The sequence below is a fragment of the Pseudonaja textilis genome, chromosome Z (genome assembly GCF_049901715.1).
Source record: "Pseudonaja textilis isolate UNSWEBS1 chromosome Z, rPseTex1.2, whole genome shotgun sequence".
Lineage (NCBI taxonomy): Eukaryota > Metazoa > Chordata > Lepidosauria > Squamata > Elapidae > Pseudonaja > Pseudonaja textilis.
The window spans coordinates 123,690,284-123,710,085 of NC_142008.1; the positions used below are offsets into that span (position 1 = coordinate 123,690,284).

Genomic DNA, 19,802 nt, shown 5'->3' on the forward strand with positions numbered 1-19,802 from the left:
TTTTGAAGTCATAGCTTTCATCTTCTTTGAACGACCCCTCCATAAGCCCTTGTGGGGTGGAATCTTGTGCAACTGAATGGAGCTTAGTGTTTTACTGGCCGATGCCCTTCCTATCGCCAGTACGGAGTTACATTCAACAGATTCTGGACTATAAAATGCACTTCTCCCCCCCCCAAAAGTGGTGAAAATGTGCATCTTATAGAGCAAATATGGCCTGTTTTTGGCCTCCCAAACCCTCCGCACATCCTGTTTTTGCCCTCCCCAGCGTCCAGAAGCACTCTGCAGGCCAAAACCGGTCCTCCAGAGGCCTCTGTGGATCCCAGTTTTTCCTCCCTGACATTGGGGAGGCTGAAAACAGGACGCACAGGGGGTTTGGGAGGCAAAAATGAATTGTTTTTTTGGTCTGCAGAGTGCTTCTGGGAGACAGGGAGGCCGAAATGGGATGTACAGAGGCCTAAAACTATTTTTTTTTCTTGTTTTTCTTCTCTAAACTTGATAGGATAGTGTGGAAAGGGAACTTCATGAGGACAGTGGTGACACCCAAGCAGGAAAAGCCCAAAGGGAACATCAGGCCAGCCATAAAACAAACTTGCATAGGAAAAGAGATTTAATAAAAGGTATTGAAAGAAGCCCCCTAGACAAAAGCCAAGTAATTAAGAAAGCTAGGGAAACAAGAAAAAGAAATCTCTTACAAACAACAGGTCATGCCAAATCAGCAAAACAAATAGACACAAAATATATTGCAAAGGAGACAGACAGGAGATTGCCACAAAACAAATATAAGAAAACATTAGGATGAAACTGATAATCCAATCAAACCACCCCGCAGAGTTTACCCTCTGGCGGAAATGAAGACAACCCCTGACAGGATTTAAAACATTAAGAAATGCAAACACAAGCACACACACACAAAAGGAGAAAAGGTATAAAAATCAGGGATTTATTATACAAAGATGGCTAGCCCCAGGAATGCAGACTTCTTGCTATCTCTTGCCTTCCTGAAAAATAAAAGGAACCAGCTTCCAAGCAATTGTCTGTGTCCTTGCACCGGAGTTCTCCCAGCAGGAAAATCGAGCCCTCAGAAGAAAGGCATTTTTCAGCCTTTCAACAATAGGATAGGATAGGATAGGATAGGATAGGATAGGATAGGATAGGATAGGATAGGATTCTTTATTGGCCAAGTGTGGTTGGACACACAAGGAATTTGCCTTGGTGCAAATACTCTCAGTGCACATAAAAGAAAAGATACATTCGTCAAGAGTCAAGAATCATAAGGTCAAAACCTTAATAATAGTCATAGGGTGCAATAAGCAATCAAATCATACTAGGAAACAGTCAATATAAATCGTAAGGATACAAGCGACAAAGTTACAGTCATACCGTCACAAGGGGGAGGAGTTGGTGATTAGGAGTGATGAGAAGATTAACCAGTAATAGTAGTGCAGATTTTGTAAAGTTGGACAATGTTGAGGGTGCAAGGTCCCAGAAGTTTCCCCAAGCCACGGAAATGCCAAAGAGGCGGCTTGCAAAAATAACTTTTTTATTCTTTGGCCAAAGCAAAAAGTCTGGGTGAGTACTATGTCCAAAACATACAGACAAAATGCATGTAAGGAATAGCCACACACTGTGAGAGTGGCTCAGAGTATTATATACATTTTACGTTGATAGAAACTAAGTTTATCCAATCAGAGACAAAGGTTTGTTATTAATGTGGGCAATGTCTTGCCCGTGCTCTGCCCTTCTTTATCCATGGAGCGTTGTTTGTCCGTGCTCAGTCCATACTTTGTTATTTTACACAGCATCCCTTGTCCTTGTGGGTTCATACTCCTGGATAGCTCCTTCTCACTCCCTCACCCCCATCTATGGAGCAGGATGTTCATGGGAATCGTCTCCAAGGATGTGTCTAGCTCTGAAGCAAATTGCAGAGGCGAGAAACCAGATAGAAAAGGATACAATTCTCTTACAGAATGAATTCCGAACAAATGATTCCCATCCTCACCAAATTGTACAAGCAAATTCTCTAACAGATGCAAAGACCAGAGGTTAGATTGATTCATGTCAAAATGTCCTTTCAAGGGAATTATTTGTTTAGCAGAGTGATGGCTTTGGGGGAAAAACTGTCCTTGTGTCTCGTTGTTCTGATGTGCAGTGCTCTGTAGCATCGTTTTGAGGGTAGGAGTTGAAACAGTTTATGTCTGGGATGTGAGGGGTCTGTAAATATTTTCACAGCCCTCTTTTTCACTCATGCAGTATAACAGGTGCTCAATTGAAGACAGGTGGGTAGTTTTTTTCTGCAGTCCTAATTATGCTCTGGTCTGTCCTGTTGGGTTGCAGAACCAAACCAGGCAGTTATAGAGGTGCAGATGACAGACTCAATCATTCCTCTGTAGAACTGGATCAGCAACTCCTTGGGCGGTTTGAGCTTTCTGAGTTGGCGCAGAAAGAACATTCTTTGTTGTGCTTTTTTGATGACGTTTTTGATGTTAGGTGTCCATTTTAGGCCTTGTGATATAGTAGAACCTAGAAATTTTGAAGGTCTCTACTGTTGATACTGTGCTGTCTAGTATCATAAGAGGTGGTAGTATGGGAGGATTTCTCCTAAAGTCTACCACCATTTCTATGGTTTTGAGTGTATTCAATTCCAGATTGTTCCGGTTACACCAAGAGGCAAGTTGTACAACCTCCTGTCTGTATGCGGATTCGTCGTTGTCTCGAATGAGACCAATCACTGTTGTGTCATCTGTAAACTTCAGTATTTTAACAGATGGATCTTTTGAGATGTAATCATTGGTATATAGGGAGAAGTGGAGAAAGCACACTGCCTTGGGGCAGCCCTGTGCTAATTGTACAGGTATCAGATATGGTTCTGCCTAGCTTCACCTGCCACTTCCTGTCTGTTAGGAAGCTTATGATCCACTTAAAGTGTTCAGGTACCGCTAGTTGGTTTAGTTTACTTAGAAGAGTATCTGGAATGATGGAATTGAATGCTGAACTGAAATCTACAAAGAGGACCCTTGCGTAGATATTCAGAGATTCAAGGTGTTGTAGGATGTAGTGCAGAGCCATATTAACAGCATCATCTGTCGATCTATTTGCTCGGTATGCAAACTGCATGGGATCTAACAGTGGATCCGTGATGGTTTTCAGGTGGGACAGCACTAGCCTTTCAAAGGTTTTCATAACTACAGATGATAGAGCAATTGATCTGTAGTCATTCAATTCCTTGATGGAGGGCTTCTTTGGCACTGAGATGATATTGAAGAAGGAACATAGCACATCTCTAGTGATCTATTGAAGATTTCGGTGAAATCTTTGCGGATGATATGATTTTTTTCATTGAAGAACCAATAGAAAGAGGACCAAAATTAATGAATGAATTAGGACAATTTGGAGCAGGAGCAGGACTTAAAATTAATAGGAAGAAAACAAAATTAAGGACTAAAAATTTAACAGAAAAACAGAAAATAGAACTAGAAGTTATGGGAATACAAGTGATAAAGAAAGTTAAATACTTAGGAATATGGTTGACAGCACATTGTAAGACAAGGAAAATAATTATGATAAATTGATGCAACAGGTAAAGAAGGATTTAGAAACATGGGGCAAGCTGCAACTTTCATTATTAGGCAGGATTACTGCTATTAAAATGAATATTCTTCCAAAATTCCTATATATATTTCAGATGATCCCAATCACGATTTTTTTTTGAAGAATAAAATAACTGTAAAATTTATCTGGCAAGGGAAAAAACCTAGAATAAATTTAAAGGCAATGCAGGATATGAAGAGCAGCGGAGGGCAGGCACTTCCAAATTGGGAGTTGTATTTCGTGTAGCCTCTTTAGTATGGTTGAAGGAATGGGTGAATTTAACCAATAAGAGAATATTATTCTTAGAAGGCCATGACTTGCAGAGGGGGTGGCATGCTTTTTTATGGGATGTAGGGAAAACTAGCCAGAAATATTTTCACGGACACCTAATCAGAGACTCATTATTAACTAATTGGAAGAAAATACGGAAAAAACACTATTTAAAAATACCAATTTGGATTTCAACAATGGAGGCGATGATTCATCCAAATAATCTGGATATCACTAAAATGATTAAATATAAGGACCTATTGGACACGCAAGGAAATTTGAAATCGTGGCAAGAACTTTAAGAGCGGGGACTAAAAATTGATCAGTGGACATATCTTCAAATTCAAAATACACATAAACAGGACAAGAAAGAATTTGGAATTAACAATAAACTCCAGCAATTAGATAAAATTTTATTAGGATCAGGCAAAAAAAATATAACAAAATTTTATAATTATTTATTAGAAGTAGAATTAGAAGAAGAAATTGTAAAAGGGAACATGATAGCCTGGAGTAGGAATATAGGACGTAGCATCACCGTAACAGAATGGGAAAAGGTCTGGGGTAGAAATAATAAAATTACAAAATCTGTAGCATACAAAAAAAATGCCTATAAAGTGTTTTACAGGTGGCACCTTCCACCTTCGGGATTAGCGAAGATGCACCCCAATATGAGTCCGAATTGCTGGAAATGCAAAAAAAATGAGGGAACTTTTTTCCATACGTGGTGGTCGTGTACAGAAGCTCAAAAATATTGGCAGAAAATTAGAAATTGGCTGGAAGAAATGACAAGAGAACAGATCGAATTCAAACCAGAGTTCTTTCTGTTAGGAATCTTTGATAAACAAATATCAAAAAATGTGAAATATATAATAATACACATTTTGACAGCGGCCAGATTGGTTTTTGCACAATGTTGGAAGCAGCCTCATGTTCCATCAGAGGACATGATCATTCAAAAAATTTCAAGTTGTGCAGAAATGGACAAATTAACTTTGGCATTAAAAAATAAAGACACTTCAATATACTACAACAGCTGGAACTGCTGGTACAAATGGATAGACCAAAGATAGACTTCACACTAAAAGACAAGAGGATAGGATAGATCCATAGTAGTGATATACAGATATATGTAAGGATTAGGTGTGTGTATATGGCATAAAATAAGGTCCTGTGTATCTTATAGTCCCCAAAACATGGTATATTCTCAACTTTGGCCCAGGGAGAAATGTCTGCCTCTACCTAGGATCAAACTCACAGCCCCAATTGTAACGGAAGAGCTCTCTCTAAACCACTGCATCACACTTGAAGTCATAACTTTGAAGACCCCAAATTAGGGCATTTTGATCCACCTGACTGGAATAAACGGGGTTGGCCTGGCTTCGCACAAACCAGCTATCCTGGTTTGGGAGACCAGCCGGTTGGGAGTTTAGTCCCAACTAAAATTCGACGAAACCTAAGTCCCAAGCTAAGCAGGATTGAAGGACGTGCAATGCCTAGTTGACACCTGAGGGACTTCACACCCCATCATCCCCAGTCAGCTTTATGGGAAGGTTGGAGTCAACGGCACAGAGATGCCAGGTTGCAAAAAAGCAAAAGTTAGGATGCTGCAACCATTCTGTGAAAAATTGTCATAAAGTCACTTTTTTCCAGTGCCATTGTAACTTTCAAGAGTTACTAAACGAAAGATTGTAAATAGAAGACTACGATATTTTACTGTAGTGTTGTAACTTCGAACAGTGTCTAAAGAAATGCCTGTAATTCCAATGATAGTATGGGCAATTTTTTATGGATATAACATAGAACTAGATAACTGGCAAAGACTCTGGGAAAGAAACTATAAATTGACGATGGCAACCACTTATAAAGAACATTTGTATTAAATGTTTTATAGGTGGCACTTACTACCGGTGAGATTAGCTATTTCTTTAAAAATATATGTCCACCAAATGTTGGAAATGTAATCAAAAAACCGGGCACATATTGCCATCTGTGGTGAACCTGCCCAAAAGCAAAAAAAAATTGGGCGAAAAGGCATATGCAGTTAAAAAAAATGTGAAGACCACATATAGATTTTAAGCCAGAGCTATTTTTTGTTAGGCATAATACCAGAAAAATATAACAAAAGGGAATGTATATTTGATATCACATGTTTTAACAGCGGCAAGAATTGTATTTTGCACAACATTGGAAAAGAGAGGAAACACCTAAAGAAGATATAATTTTAAAAATATTGGACTGTGCAGAAATGGACAGATTAACACAGATAAAAGAAAAAGAAGACACTGTGTGTGTGTGTGTGTGTGTGTGTGTGTGTGTGTGTGTGTGTGTAATTGTAGAACTATTTGTAATCCCCATTTCTTGTTTTATCCCTTTCAACGGTTAATTGAAACATTATGCCAAGCCCCAATGCCAATCCAGCTTTTTCCATTTTCACTGTTCTTGGAATATCAGCACAACTTCCAGATATGCAGATATTAGGAGAAAAACCAATTTAAAAAAAGGTCTGATTTGTCAGGTCTGAAATAAGTTTTATTACAATTACTAACAGTTCTCTATATATTAAGATGGGGCATACCGTTTTGGGAAATAATAGGCTTATTCCTTGGAAAAAAACAGGTTTGCAAGAAGTTGCACACAGTGACAGATCCGGGACGACCCCAACGGAGAAGGTCAGCCAAGATCAAAACATCAAAGGGGATTTCTATATCTAGACATAGCTGCCTGTCCAGGTGACGGTGGCCACCCACATTATTTTCCAAGCTCTCCGAAACAAGATTTCTGTCTGTATCAGCTCTTCAAGAACGAATCTTGGGGTGCAAGGATGTTTCCAATCCAGAAAAGATGTCCCTCCCCAAAACCTCGAGATAGCAAGCAAAAACCACAAAACAAAAACATAGCAGCCCCCCTATATTGGGGACATCATTCAGCCGGGTATCCAACGTTAGTTCGGGGATTCCGGGTTGAAGACCGGTGGTAGCACCCGCTTGGAGTGGGCTTTCACCCAAGGGTGATCCATTACGGCTCGTAGCGGGAGACGCTCGGATGGGTTGTGACGCAGCAGCTTCGCAATCAAATCCCGAGCGCCTTCTGTCACAAAGGGGGGGAACCTGAGATCCACCTGTTAGGAAAGGAAATGGAGCCAAGTTGAGCACACAAACACACCAGGGAGACATGGAGAAGTTAGCAAACACTTGCAAAACTTATTTTAGCCTAGCACAGGGGTCGGCAACCTGTGGCTCCGGAGCCGCATGTGACTTTTCTCATCTGTCTGCTGAGGCTCCCTTGTTAGCTCAAAATATGTGTCACAACCACCAATGTGCAACACCAGCCAGCACACTATTTATTGAGCTTTTCAACCCCTGGTAGGTTTTGTGGGTCCTGGTGGTTTTCTTTTCTGTGGGAAATGGATCCAAATGGCTGTCTGAGACTTTAAAGTTGCCAACCCTTGGCCCAGCAGGTGACTAGACCACAATCCCAGACATCGTGGCTGGTTCAAGCGCAGAAAACTGGGTTATCTGATCATAGGTTTCTTCACTGAGTGTACAGGTAAACCTTAACGTATGACCACAATTTCTGTTGCTAAGCGAGACATTCATGAAGTGAGTTTTTTGCCATTTTACAACCTTTCCTGCCATCGTTGTTAAGCAAATCCCCACAGATAACAGATGTACAGAGTTGGAGGGGACCTTGTAGGTCATCTAGTCCAACCCCCCGCCCAAGCAGGAGACCCTACACCATTTCTGACAAATGGCAGTCCAGTCTCTTCTTGAAAGTCTCAAGTGATGGCGCTCCCACAACTTCTGAGGGCAACTTCTGTTCCATGGGTTGATTGTTCTCACTGTCAGAAAGTTTTCTCCTTATTTCCAGGTTGAATCTCTCTTGAGAGGTTGAGCAAGCAACAGGGGCGTTAAGTGAATGTGGCTTTTGCTGGTCAGAAGTTGAAAAATGGGGATCACTGGATGTATGTATGTATATATGCAACATGCAAATACATTTAAAGAGAGCCTGTTTGGTGCGATGGGAAAGATAGATAGGCTTAAGAAACCAAGAGGCCATGAATTCCAATCCTACCTCGGGCAGGAAAGCCTTGCCTCGAATGTCCCAAAAGTGCTTTTTCAAGAGGCAACTGGACTGTCTGGGTTTTTTCTTTGAAGATGTTTCACTTCTCATCCCAGAAGCTTCTTTAGCTCTGACTGGATGGAGGGGAATGGAAGGATTTACGCTCCTTGCAGATAATTGGTCATTGCATCCTTTTAGAGGGTCGTTGAGGCCGCTTGGAGGTTTATCTGTGTCCTCAGGGTCACCCGAGGGGTGTGAAGTCTTGGAGCTGCTGAAAGGAGCTGGGTTGTGGAGCTGTGCTTTCTGCAGGGTGTTTCCTACCCTGTGTCATTTCACTGTTGAACCCAGGTGCAGACATCTCATCCCCACAGACAAACCTCCAAGTGGCCTCAACAACTCTCTAAAACAAGGGTGTCAAACTCAAGGCCCACGGGCCCTATCTGGCCCCCTGGGTGCTTAGATCCGGCCTGTGGGGCTGCCCTGGAAAAACCCAAAGGACCAACCCGTGTTGCCTCGGCCAGCAAAAACCGAGCTCAGGAGGGCCACGCATCCCGTCTCCCCCGGACTCCATTTTTGCTGGCAGAGGACTAGCAAAACAAAATGAGAAATGTTTCTCTTCTTGCATTCAAGCATGCAAAGAGACATGAAAGGAAAGGCGAAGAAAAAGAAGAACAGATGGAAAGAGAGCAAGGGAGGAAAAATAAGGAAAGAGGGGAAGGAAGGAGAGAGAAGAGGGAAGGAAAGAAGAAGAGAAGGAAGGAATGGCAATAGCACTTATATACCGCTTCACAGTGCTCTTGCAGCCCTCTCTAAGCGGTTAACAGAGTCAGCCTCTTGCCCGCCAACAATCTGGGTCCTCATTTTACCCACCTCAAAAGGGCGGAAGGCTGAGTCAACCTGGAGCTGATCAAATTGCAGGCAGCCGGCAGTACTGCACTCTTAACTACTGCACCACTGCGGCTCAGGAAGGAAGGAAGTAAGGAAGGAAGGAAGGAAGGAAGGAAGGAAGGAAGGAAGGAAGGAAGGAAGGAAGGAAGGAAGGAAGGAAGGGAGAAACAAAGGAAGGAAGGAAGGGAAGGAAGGAGATTGAGAAGGGAGGGACAAAGGAAGGAAAAAGGGGATTGAGGAAGGAAGGATGAATTGAGAAAGAGAAGGAGGAAGGGATTGAGGAAGGAAGGAGGAATTGAGAAAGAGAAGGAAGGGATTAAAGAAAATTAAAGAAGGGTTATAATGAGAGGGAGGGTCTAAAGGAAGTCCTGCCTTAGCACTTGGCCTCCACAGGTGACCCCACCCCAAACAGTGACAGTGAGCTGGCCATGCCCCCCTCAAGGTCAAACACAACCCGATGGTGTCCCTCAATGAAATCGAGTTTGACATCCCTGCTCTAAAAGGATGCAAATGACCAACTGCCTGCAAGAAGTATAATTACACCCTTCCGTTCCCCACCTTTCAGTCACAGCTGAAGAAATTTCTGGGATTGAGAAGCGAAACGCCTTCAAAACCAAAACCCAAGGAAGCCCAGTTGCTTCTCAAAAAAAATACAGCACCTTTGGGACAACACCCATCACCTGGGGGCGAGGAATCTCCGTTGACCTGGGGTCTGGAATTATATACTTAATCTCGGCCAGAAGGCCTTCTGTTCGTCCTGGCTAGGCTCACCGACACGATCCGCTGATAGGTCTCGGTGTGGCTCTCGCTCTCGAAGGGCGGATTCCCCACCAAGAACTCGTAGCACAGGATCCCAATGCACCAGAGGTCCACTTTCTCGTTGTGGGCTTTGCCTTCGATCATCTCCGGGGCCAGGTAATCCAGAGTGCCGCACATGGTCTTCCTCCTTGAGGAGCAATTTGCAAAACAAAAACAAAAAACAGAAGATGGCGACCCCAAGAAAAGCCGGGAAGGAAGCTTTGCAATGCTCCAAATCACCCAAGATACCCACCCCAAAGTCAGCAGCTAAGATAAAAGGGGCGACTTGAGAGTAAGTCTTGGAAGTGATTGGCCCTCCCATATGACATAAACGAGGAGCAAAGGGACACGAGCCTTTGCAGGAAGCAACTTTGTTCACTCTGATCGGTTTTAAACTCTCCGTGTGGACATTGTAGTCCGTTTGGCTTTTTATAGTTAATTTGGCACTTTAGTTGTTGGCAGCAATTCAAAGGAGAGAAAGGCGGGTGCTTATCTCGAGGGACTGTTTGGGACTCATTGCAGGCTGGGAATGCACGTAATTCCCAGCGTTGAAATAAAAAAGAGGGTTGTTTGGACTGAGCATGTGTGATTAATTGCAGTCTCAAGAAGCCCTGGGCAGAACATTCGGGCAGACCCGTTGCTAACGTTATGGCTGATTCAACGAACCGCCAAATCCCACCCCTGGCAGGCCCCAGACACCCTGCCCCGCCCCTCCAACCCCTCTCCTCCCCACAGTCTCCGCGTGGCCTGTTTTGGATACCAGGTAAGTGCAGGGCCCACACAGAGGCTTCGGGAGGAAGGAAAAACGGGCCTCCCAGAAGTTCCGCAAACGAGCCAGTTTCCGGCCTCCGGAACCCGAGGGAAGCAGTTTTCGCCCTCCCAGAAGCTTGAGGAAAGCCTCCGGAGCCTGGGGAAGGCGAGAAACGGGCCTCCCGGACATTCCGGTAGGCCACGCCCACCCATCAACCGGGCAGAGAACCCCGCGGCCGAAGCTTTTGAGGCCCACCCCTGCGACCGACCCACCTGAGCGAGGGGGCATGGACCGACCAGCCAAAGTCGGCAATCTTCAGCTCCCCTTTTAAGCCCATCAGCAGATTCTCAGGCTTGATGTCGCGATGGATCACTTTCTTATTGTGGCAGTACTGGAGGGCATCGGCCAGCTCTTCCATGAACTGTAGAGACGGGCAAAAAGGGGGGCGGCTGTAGTGGCAGTTGAGATCCTGTAGGTGATGCTAGTGGCACACCGCAGCATCCTAGAACCGATATGGGGCCTCTTGGCTATTGGCATGACCTCATTCCCTATATCTTGGTGAAGGTGGAAAGTCCCAGACTTATAGGCGATCTCATTTTACTAACTAGCCTTAAGGATTGGTTGGGAAGTTGTGCCAATGTGGTTGGCGGGTTTCACCCACGTGGGATCTATTCTCCGATCCAGATGCTGTATCTATGCTGCCTTTGTCTTCTTGTAAAAACCCTATAAATGTAATAAACACTTGCCAGGCCGTCAGACCTCTTGGCACCCTGCACAATGACTGGTCTTTGCAATCCATCAGGTGGGTGGTGGATGGGTGTTGGTAACGCCAACCTCAACGAGAGGCCCAAATCACCCCAAATGCCCGTTCTGGTGCATTTGAGCAGGGCCCAAACCCAGAGCCTCAACTGAAAACCTGAACTTAAATTTACTTGCGGGGGGGTGGCGGCTTTGGTGCTCTCTGAGCTGGATTGTTTTCTTGTAGACGTTTCGTGGCCCAACTAGGTGATGCAATCAGTGCTAGAAGGGAATGGGGTTTGTGGAGTGGAGGAAGCGGGGGATTGTTGCTTTCTGAACTTGATAGTTTTCTTGCAGACATTTCCTGACTCAACTAGGTAACATAATCAGTGCTAGAAGGGAGGGAGACACGTGGAGAGGAGGAGGAGGAGGAGGAGGAGGAGGAGGAGGAGGAGGAGAACTCCTTTGCAGTCCTTGGTGCGTTCTGACTTTGGCTGTTTTCTTGCAGACGTTTCCTGACCCAACTAGGTAACACAATCAGTGCTAGAAGGGAAGGAGACCTGTGGAGAGGAGGAGGAGGAGGAGGAGGAGGAGGAGGAGGAGGAGGAGGAGGAGGAGGAGGAGGAGGAGGAGGACAACTCCTCTGGGGTCCTTGGTGAGCTCTGACTTTGGCTGTTTTCTTGCAGACGTTTCCTGACCCAACTAGGTAACACAATCAGTGCTAGAAGGGAAGGAGACCTGTGGAGAGGAGGAGGAAGAGGAAGAGGACAACTCCTCTGGGGTCCTTGGTGAGCTCTGACTTTGGCTGTTTTCTTGCAGACGTTTCCTGACCCAACTAGGTAACATATTCAGTGATAGGAGGGAGGAAGAGATGTGGAGAGGAGGAGGAGGAGGAGGAGGAGGACAACTCCTTTGGGGTCCTTGGTGCGCTCTGACTTTGGCTGTTTTCTTGCAGACGTTTCCTGACCCAACTAGGTAACATATTCAGTGCTAGGAGGGAGGAAGAGATGTGGAGAGGAGGAGGAGGAGGAGGAGGAGGAGAACTCCTTTGGGGTCCTTGGTGCGCTCTGACTTTGGCTGTTTTCTTGCAGACGTTTCCTGACCCAACTAGGCAACGCCATCAGCGCTAGAAGGGAGTAGAGTTTGCCATCTCTTTATGGGAATGTTCTTGGCCTTGATTAGGCTATTATTTAGTGTTTGCGGGAACCGCTTACTTGACTGTACACCAGTATTAATCTTGGTGTTAAATCTCTGCTTATCTGGGTGTTGATGGCTGGCAAAGGTTTTCTGGTCTTTGGGCTTTTTCATCGGTCTGCTTTACGTGGTAGGTAGATGTTCTTTACCTCTATGTGCCTGTTGATAGCTGATCTGTCAGAGAGCCAGAGATCGTCTACAATTTGCCAGGAATTGTCATCAATTTTGGGCTTGGCCTACTGTGCTCACCCGCCACCCCCAAACTGAAACTATCCACGTGAAAGTAACAAATGCCTAATTAAGGCGCCCCCAAGAACATCCCACACACACACAAAACGGCAGGGCTACTATACAGTCTATAAACAGGGGAGCAACCCCACACTCCCCGACACGGATGATGTTATCTATTGGGGTTCATGAAATGTCTCCGAGAAAACCACCACGCTCAGAGTGCCCAAGGAGTTCTCTTCCTCCTCGCCGATCCCGCTCCCTCCTAACACTGATTCCGTTCCCTAGTCGGGTCTTGAGACGTCTGCAAGAAAACCACCCAGCTCAGAGTGCCCAAGAGATGCCACAGTCTGATCCTGAGCTACAAAGGTTCTCTCTTAAATAAACTATTAAACAGACAAACCTTCAGGCCTGCTGCCCTCCATTAACCCGAAGCTGGACCCAAAGAGGGGACCTAAAACCATCCCCCTCCCGCCAAGTTTCCAGTCCTCAAGGAACGTGGCTGACCGTGGCCGTTCTCTGCTCATCAAAGCGCTGGTATTTCTGTAGCTCCTTGAAGAGCTCGCCGCGAGGGGCGTATTCGAGGATCAGGTAGACTCGTTTCTTGTCGTGGAAATAGTTGTAGAGGCGAAGAATGTTGGGGTGACTGCGGGGAGACACGTTAAATGGCAACCCCGATAATTAGAAACAAACAAACAAACATTTTTTTCAGCTTGGCCTCCCCTCTTCTTCTACAAAAACCCTGTGATCTCGGGCAGGGATTAACCTTCCTTCAAGCGCTCTGCGAGAGGAGGGCGCTTCACAGGTAGTCCTCAAGTTACGTCCATAAGGGAAGCATGCCCATCACCGCGATCGTCATAAGGACGCGCCATTTCAGCAGCGCCTTTGTCTTATCGACCGGGGGGGACGCTGCAATGGCTGTATGGGTGGGAAAACGGCCATTAAGTCACATGGTTCAGTGCCGTTGTGGCTTCAAACCGGTCGCTAAATGAACTGCTGTTAAAGAGTGGTGCGGTGGTCGATCCTAGCCGGAGGCTAATATTTCTCTCTCTGAGAAAACAAGGAGAATGTATCGGGCCGAACAAAACTCCGCATTGGCAACAGGAAGGCATCCGGCCAATAAACACTCGGATCCATTTGTTTGTCCAGACTCCACTCCAGAAGGGATTATTGGGTCGTTAAAAGAGGACGGTGACAACTAAATGAACTATTGCCAAATAGAGGAACCTGTATATAGATTTATATATGAAGATAAACAGGGTAAGTGAGTTGAAAGACAGCCAAGCTTTGGTGTCGTGGGAGGACTTCCGCGAAGCCGCCAAAGGCTTGCCCCCAACCGCGATTCAAAGCCACCCCGGTAAAGACCGAGGTTTGGGCCACAAACCCACGTACCTGAGATGACACTGGATCTCGATCTCCCTCCGCAGCTGGTGCTCCACGCCTTCCTTCTCCATCTGGGACTTGAAGAGCACTTTCAGCGCCACAATGAACTTGGAGCTCTTCTCCCGGGCCAGGTAAACGTTGCCAAATTTCCCTTTGCCCAGCGGCCTCCCGATCTCAAAATCATCGATGGTGAGGGTCCTCTCTGGCCTGACGTGGACAATGAAGGGCAGAAGAGAATCAAGGTACAGAACACATACGTACGTTTATATTTTTATATATATATATATATATATATATATATATATATATATATATATATATATAAAAGCAAAAGGCCCCTTCACGCATCCTCACAAAATCTCCAGAACCGTCAAGCCTACAAACTTGAATTTGGGCCCGTAGAGGTTGCTCTCGGCTTCTAGGGCTCCCTAAGAAAGGATTCTTCAAAATGACCATCAGAGCATTTCCATCATTATTATTATTATTATTATTATTATTATTATTATTATTATTATTATTATTATTCAGACTCTGATGCTAAGGAGTTCTACTCCCTCCCCACCTGAAAGAAAGAAATCTCTTCCAAATTTAGAAAACACAAGCGGAGGAGTTTCAGTTTTAGTTTCACAGCAGCACCAAGCAGCTTTAGTACAGAACAGTTGAGCTAAGCCACGCCCAGGCTCCTTGCTGCCTCTTCGCTCACGCAGCAAATATTCTTTCAGTTTCCAAACATCCTCAACTCTCTCCCACACTGACAGGACGCTAACCAGATGAATACCAATGGATGCTGGTAGGCAGAGGCAGAATTTTCCCCTCTTATTTTCCTTCCCAAAATCTAAGACCGATCACATAGTTTCGAAGGCGAAGCACGTATATATATATATATATATATATATATATATATATATATATATATATATATATATATATATATATTCATTTAATGACCCTGTATGGAGTTGAATGTTTACTGGCTGGATGCCCTTGTGGGGTTCGCAGCAGATATATTTTCATTGCGCCAAGGGAGAGAAATATCTGCTTCTATCTAGGTTCGAGCCCCCAGCTCCTGTGAGGCGAAAGCTCCACCAATAGGCCAACACACCACTCAATTTATATGTGTGTGTGTGTGTGTGTGTGTGTGTGTGTGTGTGTGTGTGAATGACTTTAAAGACAGCCAAGTTTGGTGGTCGTGGGAACGATGCCGTCACTAAATGGTCATAGGTTGAGGATTATTGATGAGCCGAGAACGGCTGAGCTCACTCCCAACCACTTGAAGATGTCTTCAAACGCCCTCTCTACTTTTGTCATTGTCTTGGGGAAAAAATACTCACCGTGGGCTGTCCTGCAAGGCCGGGGCGACGGAAGCGGGTTCGAGAGGCACCCTCCCTGCGATACCTAGAGAGCCAGAAAACCAGACAGAGTCCTTGACACACGGCCACAACCCAGAGTGGAATTTCTGTCGCGAGGCATTTGTTAACGGGAGCCGCGCCCAATTGTATGGGCCGTGAGGATTTCAATAAGTTCCAGGAAGCCCCTGGCTTACACCAGTCCATTTAGCGACCGTTCAACGTTACCACAAATTCAGGCGCTTGGCAACTGACTCATACTTATGACGGTCGCAGTGTCCCGGGGTCAGGTAATCCCCCTTTTGCGACCTTTTTGACCAGCGAAGTTCCGTGAAGAACATCGGATTCACCTAACGACCGGGTGACAGACTTTTCCAACTGCGGCGACTCACTTAACAGTGGCGAGAAAAGCCGTAAATTAGGCCGACGTTGACTGCATTTCTCACTTTAACGGCAGAAATTTTGGGGCTCAATTGTGGCTGTAAATCAAGGACCACCCGAAAGGCAGCTATGAGGTGGATTCAGCTGCCTCTGTTGACGCGGCTTGTCAGTTGCCAAACGTCTGAACCCCCCAGTGCCGTTGTAGCTTTCAGCGGTCAACCAACCAAAATGATCAATCAGAGCTGGAAGGGACCTTGGAGGTCCTCTAGTCCAACCCTCTGCTCAAGCAGAAGACTCTATAGCATATATGTACCCTATAGACCCTATACCATTTCAGACAAGGTCCAGGTCTCTTCTTAAAAACCTTCCTGCGATGGAGCGCCCACAACTTCTGGTGGCAAGTTGTCCCACGGGTCAATTGTCCTCCCTGTTAGTGTGCCGTCCAGCCAGTTATAGTTAATGGACTTGGTATAGTTAGTTAGGAATTGGAAGCTGTCCCTTTAAAGGAATGCATCATGGTAAATGTAGTTAAGGCATCCTGGGAAGTGTAATTCACGTCATGTGGCCACATCGGTAATCCTGATTGGTCACTGAATTGATCCTTGGTGGGTGGGGGGAGGTTCCTTCACTCTTGCTCGGACCCTAGCCTCCTGCTAGTGTCTCTCCTTTGGCTCCACTATTATGGGATGAAATATGGGATGGAAAGATGGCTATCATTTTACACTATGATCTCAACAATTGGACATTAGATGCATCTCGACGTAACCGTGAGTTACCTTGAGATTATCTAATAAAAGAAACTTTGCATGGAAGAATTTGTAGAGTTATCTACCTGCCTTTATATTCAACAATTGAATCAAAGGACAGCACAGTTGGAACTTTCTCCTTAAGTCCAGGTGGCTTCTCTCCTCGATTAGCCACGAAACCAATGTTTTTGTAGATCAAGAACTATTTCAGGAGTCGGCAACCTTAAACGCTCAAAGACCCCTTTGGATCCCTTTCCCACAGAAAACACCAGGAGCCACAAAACCTACCAAGGGTTGGAAAGCTCAAATCGCATGCCAGCGGGTGTCGTACAGTGGCGGTTGTGACACATATTTTGAGCCACAGAGCATCAGCAGAGGGATGAAAGAGCCACCTGCGGCTCTAGAGCCGAAGGCTGCCGACCCCTGGACTATTTGTACAGCAACATACAGCAGAACGGGGCCTAACTGTTCTCTGCTGCTTGCAGGCCCACCCGCACCAAATGGCTCTCGAGAGCATTTGAAGACCTTGGATCACCTGCAAAGGTGAGACGAAGGTTCCCACGGGGACATCCACACACCACTCAAGGAAGATCTTACCTGGATTCTGGATGAAAGACGTTTTCATGGTGTGCTTGGTGCTGTTGGTGAGGGCTCTCTGCGCCAAAATTGATCCAGAAGGAGTGGTGGATGGCATGGTGGTATTCTTGTAGGGAAGGTATTGTGGACCGGATGCTTGGCTCCCGGGGTGGCACTGCGGGGAAAGAGACCAACACAGCAATAAATCGGTATTTTCGCTGGGAAAATGTATGGCTCGTTGTGATGGCTTCAGAAAAAAGGAACGGAGGGAAAAGACATTTCTGAGAAAAACGAAAGAGTTCCCGTTAACGGAAGGCTTCTGTGTACAGGCAGCCTTTGACTTACAACAGTTCATTTAGCGACCGTTTCAAGTTACAACGGCACCAAAAAAAAAAAGGTGATTTACAGGCAGCCTCCATCATGGGCGTTGTAAGGGGAGGACTTCCTACATCAACTCCCCAAATAGGAATGAACTGTTATGTCTTTGGGTTTTTTTTTTCTTTCAAACGAGGGCACATCAAACTACAAAGTAATCCGGGATTAACGCATCCTACGTTGAGGAAGCCTCAAAATACACCCACCTATTAAAAAAAGGAATGTTGAAAACGTTCTCAAAGATCCATCTCATCCTCGGCACCCGCCCGTCCCTTTTTTGGACTATTACCATCTGGCAAGACGGTACAGGACAATAATAAAAACAAGGACAAATAGGCTGAAAAACAGCTTCTATCCCAGAAGCGGTAACTATATTGAATTCTACTGTATATAGTGCAATCTGAATGCAGTATCAGAGGGGGGTTCAATTCAATTGTATAGAATGCGAAGGGTGTGTTTGTGTTTTATTTTTATACTATTTCCCCGAAAATACGACCTGCCCCGAAAGTAAGCCCTAGCTTGATTTTTACACGTGCACCCAATATAAGCCCTCCAAAAAATAAGCCCTAATTAAGATCTCAACCACTCCAGAGTGCACGGGTAAAAATTAAGCTGCCTTGCCGGCCCGTTTCTTCTGCAGCCGGCAAGGCTTTCCTGAAGGCCTCTGGAGCTGAGAACAAAGCTCTGGATCGATCCAGAACTCTGTTATCTGCTGCAGAGAGGCCTTCAGGAAAGCCTTGCCGGCCACAGAAGCTCCTGAAGGCCTCTGACAGCGAAAAGGAGGCCGGGGCTATGCGCACAAGTGAGGTTAGTCAATGGATGACGTCACCTGAAAATAAGACCTGGTATCTTTTTGGGGTGGCAAAAAATTATATAAGACAGGGTCTTATTTGGGGGGAAACACAGTATTACCATCTGGCAGACGGTACAGGATAATAAAAACAAGACAAATAGGCTGAAAAACAGCTTCTATCCCAGGGCAGTAACTATTGAATTCTCCTGTATAGTGCAATATGAATGCAATATTCAATTTGTATAGAATGTGAAGGATGCGTGTTTTATTTTTTATAGGTATAATGTACACCGAAGATGTGATTTAATTTTGTTGTACAAGGCGCCATGCCAATGAAGTAAACTGTTACGAAATTTGGGGTTTACACCTTGCATAATTTCTTGCAAGCGCAGAGGAAAACTCACAGAGTGGAGGCTACTGTAGATGCTGCTAATGTTTTCCTTGTTTGACATCCTGGATGCCAACGATCAAAAGTTTCCTTCCTTCACGGATGGGTCAAGTATATAAATACTTGGGAGGAATATCCAAGGCAAAATCGGAAAATGTGTTCCCAGTCTCCAGAGGTTGAAGGTAACTCTTCTGCCTGGTCAGAGACAGCGGATCCCAACACTACAGACTAAATTACAAATGAAATAGTAATAATAATAATAACAATCACCAAATTCCCAGAAATAAATGAACGAACCGGTGGGAAAAGAATACGTTTAAATCCTGAAAACGTTCCCGTTGAAACACCTGCTCAAGAAGAGAACGTGTAGTGCAAGCACAACTGAGCCCAAAATATGAGTGAGTTTTGCCCCGTTTTATGACCTTCCTTGCCACCGTCGCTAAGCGAATCACTGCGGTTGCTAAGTCAGTAACAGGTTTGCCAAGTGAACAGGCTTCGCCCTTGGTTTGGCTTGTCAGAAGGTTGCAAAAGGGGATCACGTGACCCCGGGCCCATAAATATGGAGTGTCCGAATTTTGATCATGTGACCTCAAAGATGCTGCAACAGTCGTAAGTGTGAGACATGGTCATAAGTCATTTTTTTCAGTGCCGTGGTAAGTTTGAATGGTCGCTAAACAGGCTGTCCTAAAGTTAGGCCAACCTGCATAAAGATGTCCTGCAATGCTCAAAGGAACAGAGAAGTTAAAGGCTGTCCTCATTTTATGACCATTTGTTTAGTGACCAGATCTACAGCGGCAAGGAAGTGACTTACAATCGGCCGTCATACAGGTAGTCCTTTGAGCCCAACATTTCTGTTGCTATGTGAGACATTGGTTTAATGAGTTCTGCTCCGTTTTACGACCTGTCTTGCCATTCCAGATGTTGAGTTAGTCACATAGTTATTAAGTGAATCCGGTTTCCTCATTGACTTTTGCTCATTAGGTCGCAAAACAGGGATCGCACATACACCCCCGGCCCTCAGGGACAGTTGCCACCGTCATAAATAGGAGTCAGTTGGCAAGCGGCCTAATTTTGATCACATGACCAAGGGAGGCTGCAAGGGTCGTAAGTGTGAAAAACGGTCGTAAGTCACTTTTTTCAGTGCTGTTGTAACTTGGAACTGCCATTAACGAAATGTTGCAACTCAAGGACTACCTGTCTTTAACAGCCATCAGAACAGAATAGAGAATAGAACAGAATATTAGAACATATGGATCTTTGGTTATTCGGGTTTTCTCCCGTGTAAAATTGGAAGTAT

The 19,802-nt window shown here is 45.1% G+C and overlaps 1 protein-coding gene across 1 annotated transcript; it reads right to left on the reverse strand.

The window, feature by feature from the left end:
* Window positions 1–6,368: 6,368 nt before the first annotated feature.
* On the reverse strand, window positions 6,369–18,734 carry AURKB (aurora kinase B). The gene is made up of 8 exons (XM_087918444.1): window positions 18,522–18,734; window positions 16,971–17,124; window positions 15,232–15,295; window positions 13,910–14,107; window positions 13,025–13,163; window positions 10,630–10,778; window positions 9,580–9,754; window positions 6,369–6,979 (listed from the first exon to the last, which is right to left on the reverse strand). The coding sequence occupies exons 1-8, from the start codon at window positions 18,567–18,569 to the stop codon at window positions 6,803–6,805; spliced, it is 1,104 nt and encodes a 367-aa protein (XP_087774570.1). The 5' UTR covers window positions 18,570–18,734; the 3' UTR covers window positions 6,369–6,802.
* Window positions 18,735–19,802: the final 1,068 nt, after the last annotated feature.